We start from the raw sequence: 13,872 nt of genomic DNA, 5'->3' as shown, positions 1-13,872 counted from the left end.
AAAATAAATATGGACACCAGCAACTGTCCTGTGGGGATGCAAAGATTCTTTTCTCTCTATCTGGCTGGACTGATCTGTCTCACAAGAAGTCATGAAATTATTGAATCCAAAAAAAGAAAAAAAGCTTTGTGGTAACACCTTAAAAGGTTGGATTGCTTCCTATAAGGATATTCTGCTCACGCTTAGTTAACTGTTAACTTGTTACTCTTATTACACAGTCAACAACACACTATACACCCTGAAAAAGGGAGTTGGAGGTGATAAACTTAAAATGGCTTTGGATCAGCCTCCTGCATTTATATTTGCAAGCTTTGTGTGTGTGTTTTACTATATAACTGTACTCAAATAACTATAATACTGTCTTCTCTATTTTGTATTTTGTGGTAGAAAGGGCTAATCAGTCAATTGTGGTAGCTGCCTTTTCTCAAAAATTAATTACTAGGGACTTGGCCACTGGTTCCCCCATTAAGGAAATTTGTGACATATAATAAACAGTTCATCTTAGCAAAATTAAAAGTAGAATGGGTCATTAGTAGTATGGAGAGGTGAAAAAGCAATCTGTGCTTCCATATAGTGAGATGGCATTTATCAGTGACTTTGCCTCATATTATGGTAGAAATACAGGCTTTGGAACCCATGGAGATCAAACCTGCCTATACTACTTACTGCTGTGAATCATAAACAAGCTAACTTCTCTCAGCTTTCATTTTCTCAATTATAAAATTTAGGTGAGGTCACCTTATAGGAATGTGGTATTAGAAATACACATGAAGCATTCAGCATAGTACCAGATACATAGCAGGCAGTCAATAAATAGTGGTTATTATTATTGTTAATTTGAAAGAAGAATCTATTTTGTTTGAACTGAACTTGTAGGTTATTTTTGTTATTATTGTTCAAAACCTTGAACAACACGGTTTTGAACTGCACAGGGTCACTTGTACACAGATTTTTTTTCAAGTAATATTCAGCCCTATGTATCTGCAGATTTTGCATCCATGGGTCAACCACCATGAACTGAAAACAGTATTTTTGCATTCCCAACCACGGTTTCCCAACTGTGATTCATGAAAATACTGTTTTCGATTCACATTTGGTTGAACTCGTGATGCAAAGGGCCAACTGTAGTTAGGGTTTGGGGGAGTCAAAAAGTTATAGACAGATTATCGACTACACAGGGGGGTCAGTGCCCTTAACTCCCACATGTTCAAGGGTCAACTGTATTTTTGTATAACCAGGAGAAACATGGGATTATCTGATACCCGGGTGTTAGTTATCGCTTTTAGAATGACATATGTACAGAGAACTTGATTACTTGTAGAGAAATGTTTTTGTTACCACTACCCCCAAAGCACTTATCTTTTGTGCCTCTTTTCATTTCTTCCCCCCACCCTTAGAAATCTGATAGCAGCATAAGTGATTTCTTCAGTGAAGATGATGATATTGTCCCTTCTGAAAAAATGAGCCAATCAAAAGCTCTTTCCAGACCTTCTAAGGTTCTGGAGTCAAATGATCACAAGATGAAGAAGAGAGCAGCAGGCAAGAAAAATAGGTGAGCAGCTTTATGAATGTTTGTTTAGAGGCAAAAGCAAAGGAAGATTTTTTTTACAAGATCTAAAGTGAAATGACCTGTGCTTATCCAACAGTATCAGGGTGATTAAGTTAGTTACTGTAACTCATTAAATACTGTAATCCTTAAAAATATAATAACATGAAAAGATGGATATGATGAAGTGGTTCAGGAAGAAAGCAGAATTCTAGGTTGTATATGTGCTGTATTATATTTGTGTAAAAATATACATAAGGAAAGCAAATGAAAAGGAATACAAAAAAGTAATGATGATAGTTATATTAAAGTAGTGGGTAACTGAAGTTTGTATCCCATGTAGAAAAACTAGTTCCTTGACATCAGTTTCTATACATGTATGGAGATAAGCCTATAGATTAGAAAAATGTTTTTACAGTTTTTGAGATTTCTTTCACTGTCAATTAGGACCAGAATTGTGATAAAATCCATTTCCCAATACTAGATAACTTGTGAGTTAAGATGCTTGCTGCCCTTCCTTCTTTCTCCTCTTGCCAATACAAACTAGATTATTTCATATCGGGCCTCTGACTGTCTGCCTCACTGTCTGTATGAATTCCTTTCAGAAATTTGGTTGAACAACAAATGAAATCAGTAACTCCAGAAGATGCCCAAGTGATGACACTAAGTGTAGACAGGCTGGCCCTTCTGGGTAGAACACACTCAGTCAGAATCATCATTGAAACAATGGAAGTTCCTCCAGATAGTCCACAGATGATCCCTGGCAAAAAAAGCTTTCCTAGGAGACCACCTAAGCTGACAACAAAAAAACGGTATGTCTCTAACATGGGAAAGCTAAATTTGACAGTGGAAAGTGTCCGATAAAAATATCTATAATAATAAAACTGTAGTATGCTAATTAGACTGGACACCCTTCTGGATGACCTTCCGGACAAAGCAGGGGCTACAAGGGCCGAGGCGGCCACTGTGGCGGGCGGGGGCACCCAAGCCCCTTGCACGAATTTTGTGCATTGGGCCTCTAGTAAATAAATAATTGTACCAGTATAATACTTTATGGTTTGTAAAATACTTTCATAGGCACCATTCAAGCAACAAAAATGTATTGAATTCCCCCACTAAGTCCCAAGCACTATGCTAGGTATGTGTAAGAATAAAGAAAGTTAAGATTCAAACTCTGTTTTTACATACTTTACAGTCAGCAGGAGAGAGATATTTTTAAATAGCTATCTGTAATATAGGGCTAAGTTTTATATTAAAAGTGCTGTGGGAGCAGAAGGAAGGGAGCCTTTAGTTTTGCCTGGCCGGATTGGTGAAGGCTGTGAAGAGAGGAAATGGTTCCTCTGAGGACCTGAGATCCTGAAAATAGAACCCTGAAAGATATGTTGAATTTATCAGACAAAAAATAAGTTTATTATTTGGTTTGTTTTTAATCACTTTTTTTTTTAGCACCTTCTTTGTGGAATATCACTTTCCTGTGGGCTTTTCCAAAAGTGGATTGGGAAAGACAACTTTGATAACTGAGGTTGTTCGACTCGCCTCCAGCAAAACTGAAGATGGAAGTAAGAGAAAGACTGGTTTTCTGCTTCTTAAACATTTTTGCTTTGGAAGAATTTTGAATCGCTGAGTATTGATCTGACTCTTACAGTATCATTGAATTTTAGATTTGAAAGGGAGGTGGGTGGTGTCAAAGCATGGATTGATGATGGCTCTATTTGGGTGACAGGTACTTATGTGTCTGATTTTCCTTGCAGTGGTAAAATTCCAGCAGAGATTTGTGTTTCCAGTACAGTTTGGTGGTCCAATGATAGAACATTGGTGGAACTCCAATCTTATTTTCCACATTTACACAAAGAAAATACAGAAAAAGGTACTTCACATGATTTTGACATTTACACCAGGGATTTGAAACATACTTAAAACTATATGTCTCCATAACATAGGAATTTCTGTAGGCTCAAACTACACTAATGCTTTTGATTATTGTCATTATTTTTAAATTTCTGTTTGCTGTTTGTTATAGAGCAGATATTATTGTCTGTTTGCTGTTGTTATAGAATGGATATGCTAAAAGCTCTACATCAGCGGTTCTCAACCTGTGGGTCGAGACCCCTTTGGCGCTCGAACGACCCTTTCACAGGGGTCACCTAAGACCATCCTGCATATCAGATATTTACATTACAATTCATAACAGTAGCGACATTACAGTTATGAAGTAGCAACGAAAATAATTTTATGGTTGGGTCACAACATGAGGAACTGTATTTAAAGGGCCAGAAGGTTGAGAACCACTGCTCTACATGAATATACTGTCAAATTTTATCATTACAGGCCGGCACTCTATCCACTGAGCCAAACCAGTTAGGGTGAGAAACACTTTTAAAAAGCAAAAATCGAATGTCCAGGGGTGGGGGGAAAGAAGACATATGTAATACTCTTTGTAATACTTTAAGCAATAAAACAAAATTTTTTAAAAAATGGCAAAAATCACCTGTTATCCTGTCACCAAGAAATAACTATTATTTATGTGTGTTCTTTTCTCTTTTCCAAATGACTGCAGTATATTACATATGTAAATCTTTGTCAGTATTAGGATAATTTTGTATGCAGTTTTTATCCTTTTTTTAAATGTAACATTGTCTTCAGAGTTTTTATTTTTTTATTTTATTTTATTTTTTTTCAAAAATATGTTTAGCCCTAGCTGGTATGGCTCAATGGATAGAATGTCAGACTGCAGACCAGGAGGTCCTGGGTTCAATTCCGGCCAAGGGCACATACCTCAATTGCAGGCTCCTTCCTGGCCTGGCCCTGGTCAGGCCGTGAGCAGGAGGCAATCAATCAATGCGTTTCTCTCACATCGATATTTCTGTCTTTCCCTCTCTCTTCCACTCTCTCTAAAAATCAGTGGGAAAATATCCTCAGGTGAGGATTAAAAATATGAAATAAAATAGTGAAATGATACATTAAAAAAGGAAAATTAAGTTAAAATCAAGAAACTACTAAAAATATCTATGTTTAATCTTTTCTGCAAAATTTTATAAATATTTCAATACCCTATTTTTATCAAATATTATAACAAATATTGTTTATATTCAGACTTTTAGTAAACATCATTTTAATGGCTGTTATTTTATTGTAGGAATGTACAGTAATTAGCTTAATTATAATAATTTGATTATTGAACATCTAGTTATTTCTCTTTGTTAAATATACATATTTGTATGTAAGGTTTTTATGTATTTACTAGAGGCCCAGTGCATGAAATCGTGCATTGGGTGGGGAGGGGCGGTACCTTCAGTCTGGCCTGCGCCCTCTCGCAGTCCAGGAGCCCTCAGGGAATGTCCAACTGATGGCGTAGGCCCACTCCCCTGGACATCCCTAGTGCTGCTTTGGAGGTGGGAGAGGCTCTAGCCATCACCACTGTGCTTGCCAGCCGTGAGCCTGGCTCAGGGCTTCTTGCTGAGTTGCTCTCCCCTGCCGACCACCAGGGGGCAGCTCCTACACCGAGTATCTGCCCCCTGGTGGTCAGTGTGCATCATAGTGACTAGTCATTCTGCCATTTGATCGATTTGCATATATTAGCCTTTTATTATATGTAGGATTATTTATTTAGTATAAATTTCCAGAAGTGAAATTACTGGGTCAAAGAATATGAATATTTAAAGCTTTTTATATTTATTGCCAAATTTGCTGTCCAAAAGTGTGTTGCCAGTTTATATTCCCAACCTCAGGCATATGACAGCCTCTGTTTCTCTATAACCTTGATAGCCTCAGCCATAGGGTTTTGTTATTTTTCTTAGCTTTAATGGCAAAAAGTTATATCCTCTTTCATTTCATATATTTAAGAGTGAAGTTGGACAATTTTCATAAAGAATTGACTCTTAAATATAGAAAGAGAAAATCTTGTGGCTTCTTTGTGTCTCATGAAACCCTCTGTAATCTCCCAGGGAGAAGTAGTGAAGCCCAGAAAGGGGACCAAAATATGGCAGAATATGGATTTCTACTTAGAGTTGCCTCAGTCAAATAATTAAGCTATTTACTTCATAAAGTTTAGGTGCCTATATAAGATATCATATGTTGTCATTTCAATTAAAGTTTCCTGTGGCTCCTCTTTAACTTAAACTTTTTCTTTCCTTCTTCTCTCAGCCAGAAGTCATTGGATCTGCATCATTGCCTTTGAGAGCTGTCATTCAGTCTGAATTGCTTTCTTTCAGTGACCAGCTTCCAGTACAACAAGAAAATGGTCAAGTTCCACTTGGCCCCCTCAAGGTACATAGATATCATTCAGGCAGTCCAGTATTTATGAAGCACATATTACTGGCTGGCCCTGAGAATATAACAGTGAAGAAGAAAGTCAGGATCCCTGCTCTTGCAGCTTATATTAAACTAGAGGCCCAGTGCACGGATTCGTGCCCATTGAAAGGAAATTAATTAGAAGAAATATTTTAGAGGCTGGGGAGGGACCGCAAGAGGTTGGCTCCAGGATGTGTCCGGCCCATCTTGCCCAGTCCCGATCAGCCGGACCCCAGCAGCAAGCTAACCTACCGGTCGAAGAGTCTGCCCTCTGGTGATCAGTATGCATGATAGCAACTGGTCAAACAATTGAATGAACAGTTGGGCACTTAGCATATTAGGCTTTTATATATATAGATAAGGCAAAAGAAGTGCCTTGAAGGAAATAAATGTTTTGGTGTGATAATGAGTGCTGGGAGGAAATAGGAGATGGTGGTCAGGGAAGGTCCCTCTGTGGAGGTGACATTTAAGGTGAGATTTGATGAATGAGAGGAAGAGGCTACAAAGTAAAAAGCACAGGAAAGATCATTTTGGACAAGGAATAACACATCCAAATGCCCTAAAATGGGAATGGGCTTGGTGTTGTCAAGGGACAGAATGTGGGTACAGAATAGTGAGCCAAAAAGGCAAGTGGTAGAAAATAAAATTGGATGGGCAGTCAGGAGCTATAACATTCAGAGCTTTGTAGGTTAAAGTAAAGGATTTAATTTTTATCCTAGAGGCAAGAAAGAACTTTGAAGTATGGGAATGACATCTCATTTACATTTTAGAAGATTACTGTGTGGAAAATAGACGTAGGGTGCAAGAGGGAAAATGGGAAATTTGTTGGATTAGTTCATAAAAGAGATTGTTCATGGATTGGAGTAGAATAGTGACCATGGACAAGGAGAGAAGTGACTGAGTTTGTGCCGGTGGATGAATTCTGATCTGTAATTCATTGGAGAAAGGGTTCGTTCCCTGTATTCAGAAGCATCAGAATTTCTTAGGTGGTAGAATTTGAATGAAGGGCTTGTCCTGGTGAGCTTTTAAAGTCATCAGAGCCATACCTAAAACATTTCCATGGCCCCTCATATACCCAAAGGATAAAATACAGGACACACCAATGACCCTAGCCTACCACTGTAGCTTTCTCTCTTGCAGTGGTCCTACCAATAGCTATGTCAAGCTATGTAAAGACTTGTTAAGGTATCATGCTGGTTTATGCCTCAGTGCTTTTGTTCTTGGTTTTCATGCTGCTTTCTCTTCTTGGAAGCCCTTTTCCTGGTGTTAATAATAATGCCATTTAGTTGTAAGGACTTATGTGATTATCATTGCAAAAATTAACATCACATTACTTTTCTGCAATCAAAGTTTTTATTTTTTGTTTGCCTAATTCATTCTGGCCTGCATGGTTTAAAATTAGAAAGGTAAAAATAGAATTGAGGGACTAGAAATTGTTTCTATTCTGTCTCTTGAGAGAAGTTCTGTTCTAGATAGATTGCTGTCTAGATTCAGTAGAACTTCGCTGTGGAGTTTAAATAAAAGAAACAGCAATTTCCCTTTTTCTTTAGTAATTCAGTCTCATAATAGTGACCACTTTTCATCATTTTTCTTACATCCTCTTTTATTTCATACTAGAGGTCCGGTGCATGAAATTTGTGCATGGGTAGGATCCCTAGGCCTGGCCAGCGATCAGGGCCGATCTGTGGGGTGACTGGCGGGGCAATCATGGGGGCCCCCGCTAACACCTGCCTTGGATGGCCTGGCGCTGCCCACTGGCCAGCCCCACCCCCCGCTGCCGCCACCAGTCACCTCCCTCTGTGGGGCAACACAGGGCAATTGGGGGGCCCCCACTAGCACCTGCCTTGGCTGGCCTCGGGCCTGTGGGCTGGGGGCAGCTCCTTCATTGTGCTTGCCCCCTGTTGGTCAGTGCATATCATAGCAACCAGTTATTCCACTGTTTGGTTGATTTGCATATTAGGCTTTTATTATATAGGATTTTAACTTTTTAAAAATAACTTCAAACTTTCAAAATTGAAGAGAAAATTGCAAAAATAGTATAAAGAACTTGCATACCCTTTTCCTAGACTCAGCAATTATTTATATTTGTCACATTTGCTTTATCATGGCTGTCTGCCTCTTCTTTCTGTATCTTTCTTTTTTTCACTTTCTCCTTTTTGTCTTCCTTCCCTCTACATACACATGCACAATTTTTTTCTGAACTGTTTGAGATTCTGTTACAGACATAGTGTCTCTTTTCCCCTAAAATTCTGGTGTATATTTCCTGAGAACAAACACATTATCATACATAATACTGAACAGTTATAAAAATCAATTTAAATCTGATACTGTATTCTATCTATAGTCCATATTCAAACACTTCCTGTTGTAGCTGGTTTTTTCCCGAGTCCATGATCATCCATTGCATTTCAGCAGCCCTGCTTTGTCTTTTAGGACTTAGATATTTTTGAAAAGTAAGGCCAGTTATTTTGTAGAATGTCCTCTACTGGGATTTACATGAATCACTTATTACTGTAATGATTGAGAGATGATTTTCTAATTCCACCTTAACTCCACCGTTCCTTGTGCATTTATTTTTTTAATCTCTTTTTTTTTTTTTAACTCTCACTTGAGGATATTTTTCTGTATATTTTTAGAGAATAAAAGAGTGAGGAAAAAACAGAGAGAAATATTGGTGTGAGAGAACCACATGGATTGGTTGCCTCCTGCATGAGCCCTGACCAGGGCCTGGGCCAGAGAAGAGCCAGCAACTGAGATACGTGCCCTTGACCAGAATCGAATCTGGGACCCTTCAGTCCATAGGCCGACGCTCTATCCACTAAGCCAAACTGACTGGGGCACCTTGTACATTTACTAATTGGCATTCTACTATATGGAAGAGTTGGCCTTTCTCCCGTATTTATTTATATTGATATGGACTCATGGGTTTTTACATTATTTAATTGGTTGTAATCCATTACTATTACTCATTTCGATGCTTAAATAGTCCCAGTCTTGGCCAGCAGGAGCCCCTTCAACTGGATTCTGTATCCTTTCAATATGTCTCTATCCTTATTTTCTGGCAGAAGTTGATGTTCCAGGTTCATCTTATATTACTGATAAATCATCTCCCTAGCTTTTCTTAATTCTGGTAAGGTAATGTATATGGAGTCTACTAATGTTCTTACTATTATGGCATTTGTGGATGAATTAATTTATTTCCTAACAATCCAGTGCTGCATCTAGCTTCAAAATTCTGATTCTGATTCTAGAAAAGATTCTTACTAACTCCCTTTCTTTTGTGTTCTATAGGTAACTGTGGAGCTTGTTATAGATAATAAGGATTTCAATGGTGTCGAGACTAAGTTAAATAGTAGCACCCCACATACCCTACTTTCTACTCTTATAAGCCCAGATAAGAAACTGTCAGAACCTAGCCATCATGTTACCTGCACCAAAAATTCACAGAACCTAAATCAAGTTCATGAAGAAACTGCAAAGGAAGAACAGAATTTGGTGCTCTCCAACCCAAAGTCACCAAGCCCTGTTGCACCAAATCCTTCAACCTTCATGGCTATGCCAGCTTCTCACAATTTGGTAAATCAGACAAATGGGTCAACCAAAGAGAGTGCTTTGCTGTTGCATGTGCTTTTGATGGTGCCAGATGGGAAAGATTTCATTACTGAAGAATCTGAGAAACCACCACCATGCAATGTTTATTTAAATTGCAAACTCTTCAGCACAGAGGAAGTCACCAGATCTGTCATCGCATGGGGCACAACACAGCCAGTCTTTAACTTTTCTCAGGTAACTTTGTACATATCTTAACATTTCATATCTATTAGGGATGTATGGAGGTGGAAGACAAGTATGTTTCCCAAATCATAATGCCATTGTAAAAGAAATCTAGAATGTTCCGCCTGGGAGGAACCTTCGTAATTTTCTGGTATGTAAATCCAGTCCCACTATTGGGTGGGAAGAGGAAAAGATATTGCCAGCATTTTCAAACTTTTTGTATGTCTATTTCTTTCTGTTCTGTCTCAATTCCCCACTATTTCTTTTGCCTGAATTCTGAATTCTATTCCTTGCTGCGGAGGCAGGGGTCCTCAAACTACGGCCCGCGGGCCACATGCGGCCCGCGGGCCACATGCGGCCCGCCGAGAACATTTATCCGGCCCGCCGGGTGTTTTTGTCGCCACTGCCTGTTGCTTAGCAGCCGACTCGTTTTTTTTAAAACTATAGTCCGGCCCTCCAACGGTCTAAGGGACAGTGAACTGGCCCCCTGTTTAAAAAGTTTGAGGACCCCTGCTCCAGGGCTTTGATCAGTTAAACTTCCTCTTTTCCTTTCTGTTCCTCCAATCTCTCCTTTATTTTTTTATTTACTTATTTTTTTTTCTCACTGATTTATTCCTTCACTAACTTCAGTACTCATTTTGCTTGGTTTCTCTGTAGAATTTCATGCTATTGCTTAGTTTTCTTTCTCGATCTTTGGAACTCTAATCTCTTATATTTTTTCTTGACTTAACTGTCCTTTTTTAGTTATTGGGTCAGAGGAAAAGAGTGGTGACACCAGCACTTCTCTCTTTTACCTTTAATTATCTCCTATTCATTATCCTTGTAATTCTTCCAAACCAACCTTTTTCTTTCTTTCCTTTTAATATTTTTATTCATTTTGGAGAGAGGAAGGGAGAGAGATAGAAACATCAGTGAGAGAAAATCATCTATCAGCTGCTTCCTGCGTGTCCTCTAATAGGGATCGAGCCCACAACCTGGGCATGTGCCCTGACCAGGAATTGAATCGTGACTCCTGGTTCATGGGTCGACACTCAACCAGTGAGCCACACCGGCTGGGCCAAACCAACCTTTTCCCCACGGTCACCACATCTACTCTCATAGCTTCAGCTCTCATATATGTGAAAATGACTTCCTACACTTCTTTGTAGGACAGACAATCTCCTGTAGTTTCACATCTCTATATCCTGTTATCTGCTGTTTGTCACCACCTAGATGTCTCAAAAGCACTTTATACTTGGTACCCACCGCATCACCTTTCATATCACAGATATTCAATAAAGATGTGTACATGGAAAGAAGAAATTCAAATGTGTCCAAATCTAAATTTATTTTCCTTCCAATTCTGTTTCTCCTCCTCCTGTCTGCCCTAATTCATGTTATAATTTACTGAGAAACCCAAGTAGAACCTAAAAGTTTACTCTTTCTTATATAATTATTCACCCAGTTCCATAGATACTGCAAACTTAATTATCTCTGGATATATCCTCTTATCTCCACTTCATTGCCATTGCTTTCATTCTGGCCCTCGCTCTCTTTCTAAATAGCCTTCACATTGGCTACCTGTTTCTGTTCACTCCCTGTCCATCACTTCCTGTGCACCTCTAAAACACTAACCTGAATATTTACTCCTCTGCTCAGACCTTTCAATGTTTCTTCATAGCCTTTCGGGTAGAGTCCAAATCCTTGTTTTGGACTATAAGACCCTCAAAGAACTGTCTGTACTCTCCCGTTTCCACTCTTCCCTTCACACTAGATAACCTAGCTATGCTCAGCTACTTGTATTTCCTGAATATTCTCTTTCCCTACCTCTGTGTCTTTGTATGTATTTCTGCCTGGAATTTCCTCTCAACTGTCATGACTCCTATTAGGCAGAGCTTTTTGTACTAGTTAACTCCTGCTTATCGTTAAGATTTAAGTTTATTTTCTCCCAGAAGCTTTCTGAAATCTCCCTATTTGTAGGTTAGGTTGATGTGTTGTACTTTTTTTGGTTTCAAGGACCAGAAATGTGCTCAGGGTACCTTATGTAATTGAAGTTTCTTAGATGAATACAAAAGTACATCTGCTCTTCTGATTTCACCCCTTTGCCTCTTGTGTTTTCTGTTAACTTCATCACCAGGTTTCTCTCTCTTCTGCTGTTAGTTATTCTAAGTTTGTTACTAATTTGACTGACCTGCTCTTGTCTCTGGAGCTCTGGTTCTTTTTTCGTTCAACTAACAGCTGACTGGCCAATTCTGGAGTCCTTTTACACTGAAAATCCAGATGAACAGTTGGGCTTGCTATTTACTATAGTACCTGTTGGGCAGAGCTTTATGCACTGGACCATACCACCCAACCAGTGGATTGGCTGCCCTTTGATCAGGTGCTCAATGTTTGTCTAGTCCAGGGGTCCTCAAACCTTTTAAACAGGGGGCCAGTTCACTTTCCCTCAGACCGTTGGAGGGCCGGACTATAGTTTAAAAAAAAAACTATGAACAAATTCCTATGCGCACTGCACATATCTTATTTTGAAGTAAAAAAACAAAACGGGAACAAATACAATATTTGTATTTGCATGTGGCCCGCGGGCTGTAGTTTGAGGACCCATGGCTAGTCAGTAGTCACTTTTGTTCCAAAAACATCAGTCTTTCAGCAGGAGTTTACAAATGGGTCATTTTGCCTTAGGAAGATTGAATGAGCTTTGCAGGCACCATGATCAACTTGTCTGACAACTTTCTCTGTCCTTGAAGCCCCATCTGTATGAGCTTTATCATCAGAGAACTCATGCCATTTTGTATTTGGCCTTTATATATGTTAGTTTCTGACACCAGACTGGCTTTAAACTGAGGATGTAGGTTGGATTTTATTTTAATGTCTTCAGCTCTTAGCACTGTGCAAGGCACACAGTAGGCTTTCAGTAAATGTGTGTTGAATAAAAGTATAAATTAATTATTTTGTCTCAGGTGTGGGCTTTTGTTTCTTGTTGTTCCTCTCCCCAGGTGATTCCTGTCTCTCTGTCTCCCAAATACTTGGAAAGGCTTAAGAACAATGTGATGGTAATCGAAACTTGGAACAAGGTGCGGAGCCCAGGACAGGACAAGCTGCTCGGGCTGGTGAAACTCCCCCTCCATCAGTTTTACATGTCATTCAAGTAAATAGGATCTTTTGGAGTATTCTTTATTTTACATCTTTAACTTTGTATGGACTGAAGAGGAAGTCTTGTGGTTTGCAAACATGGCTAGCCCTATAATTCCTTGGAGGACTTTTTCAATTTCACCGTAGTTTTTGCTCTTTCTCCTGTGTTAAAGCAGTCTTACAGATACTGCCTACCATGTTTCAGGCCCTATTTTAAGAACCTTACTTACACCATCAAGTCATTTAACCCTCACAACAATCCTCTGAGGCAGGTAACTTTTATTTTCCTGATTTTACTGATGAGGTAAGAGAGGCACAGAGAAGCTATGTAACATGTCATTATATCGTAAGTAGTAGAACAGGTAGTAGAACAGGTAGAACCCAGAGAGCCTGGCTCTAGAGTCCACCCTCCTCACCAAGCAGCTCAACTGCCAAAGGTTACCACAAAACTAATGGTTTACCCTGTCATAAACTTTAGTATTGTTCACATCAGCTATTTGCAAGATTTCTGCACCCAGTATTGTCTTAGACCTTCAGACTTGATTGCTGCACCTCACTTGTCACTACCCAACACCTAGATGAGGTATTAATTTTACCTGAAGGCAATTTCTATCTGCAGTACAGACTCATTTTCTGTTTTGATTCAAGGTGCTGATTTTTTCTTATTTTAACATTGACCTCTTTAACAGCCTTCTCATGTATCTGTGTTTTAAATGCTGTTTCATATTTACAAAGAGCACTGTTGGGGGCCCTATCTCATATGAACTTTTCTATAACTGTAGGAAGTATTATCATTATCCCCATTTTACAAATGAGGAAACTTGTCCTTTAATTTGGAGAAGTCAATCTCTTTGACTTTTCTTTTTATCATCTATAAAATGACTTTAAGGGTAGATCATCTTTCTCCCTCCTGGAGCAATTGTAAGAATCTAGTGAGAAAATAAATAAGTAAGCCTTCTATGAATGCTTACGTACTTATGATGGCAACATTGGAAAGCATAGCCAGGCTAAGGAGTACTGCCGGAATCATGGATACCACTGCCAACTCAAGGCTTTGGACTCTTGCTTCCTTTTTTAGTTGTGATATTAGTCTGGTTTGATATTCCCCTTCTCATTTCATTAAACCCCATTCTTTGCTGAGAGAGCAAAAC

General features: G+C 39.0%; 1 protein-coding gene across 1 annotated transcript in view; it reads left to right on the top strand.

The window, feature by feature from the left end:
- The window catches only part of C2CD3 (C2 domain containing 3 centriole elongation regulator), a 115,456-nt gene that overhangs the window by 32,592 nt on the left and 68,992 nt on the right, over positions 1-13,872 (top strand). The window contains exons 9-15 of the mRNA XM_081098720.1: positions 1,398-1,552; positions 2,152-2,358; positions 2,993-3,105; positions 3,298-3,413; positions 5,690-5,812; positions 9,128-9,622; positions 12,586-12,737. Coding sequence (XP_080954846.1) covers positions 1,398-1,552; positions 2,152-2,358; positions 2,993-3,105; positions 3,298-3,413; positions 5,690-5,812; positions 9,128-9,622; positions 12,586-12,737 — 1,361 coding nt within the window. The remainder of the gene's footprint in view (positions 1-1,397; positions 1,553-2,151; positions 2,359-2,992; positions 3,106-3,297; positions 3,414-5,689; positions 5,813-9,127; positions 9,623-12,585; positions 12,738-13,872) is intronic.

The sequence above is a fragment of the Myotis nattereri genome (genome assembly GCF_964212035.1).
Source record: "Myotis nattereri genome assembly, chromosome: 9".
Classification (NCBI taxonomy): domain Eukaryota; kingdom Metazoa; phylum Chordata; class Mammalia; order Chiroptera; family Vespertilionidae; genus Myotis; species Myotis nattereri.
This window is presented reverse-complemented; position numbering and strand designations above follow the sequence as displayed.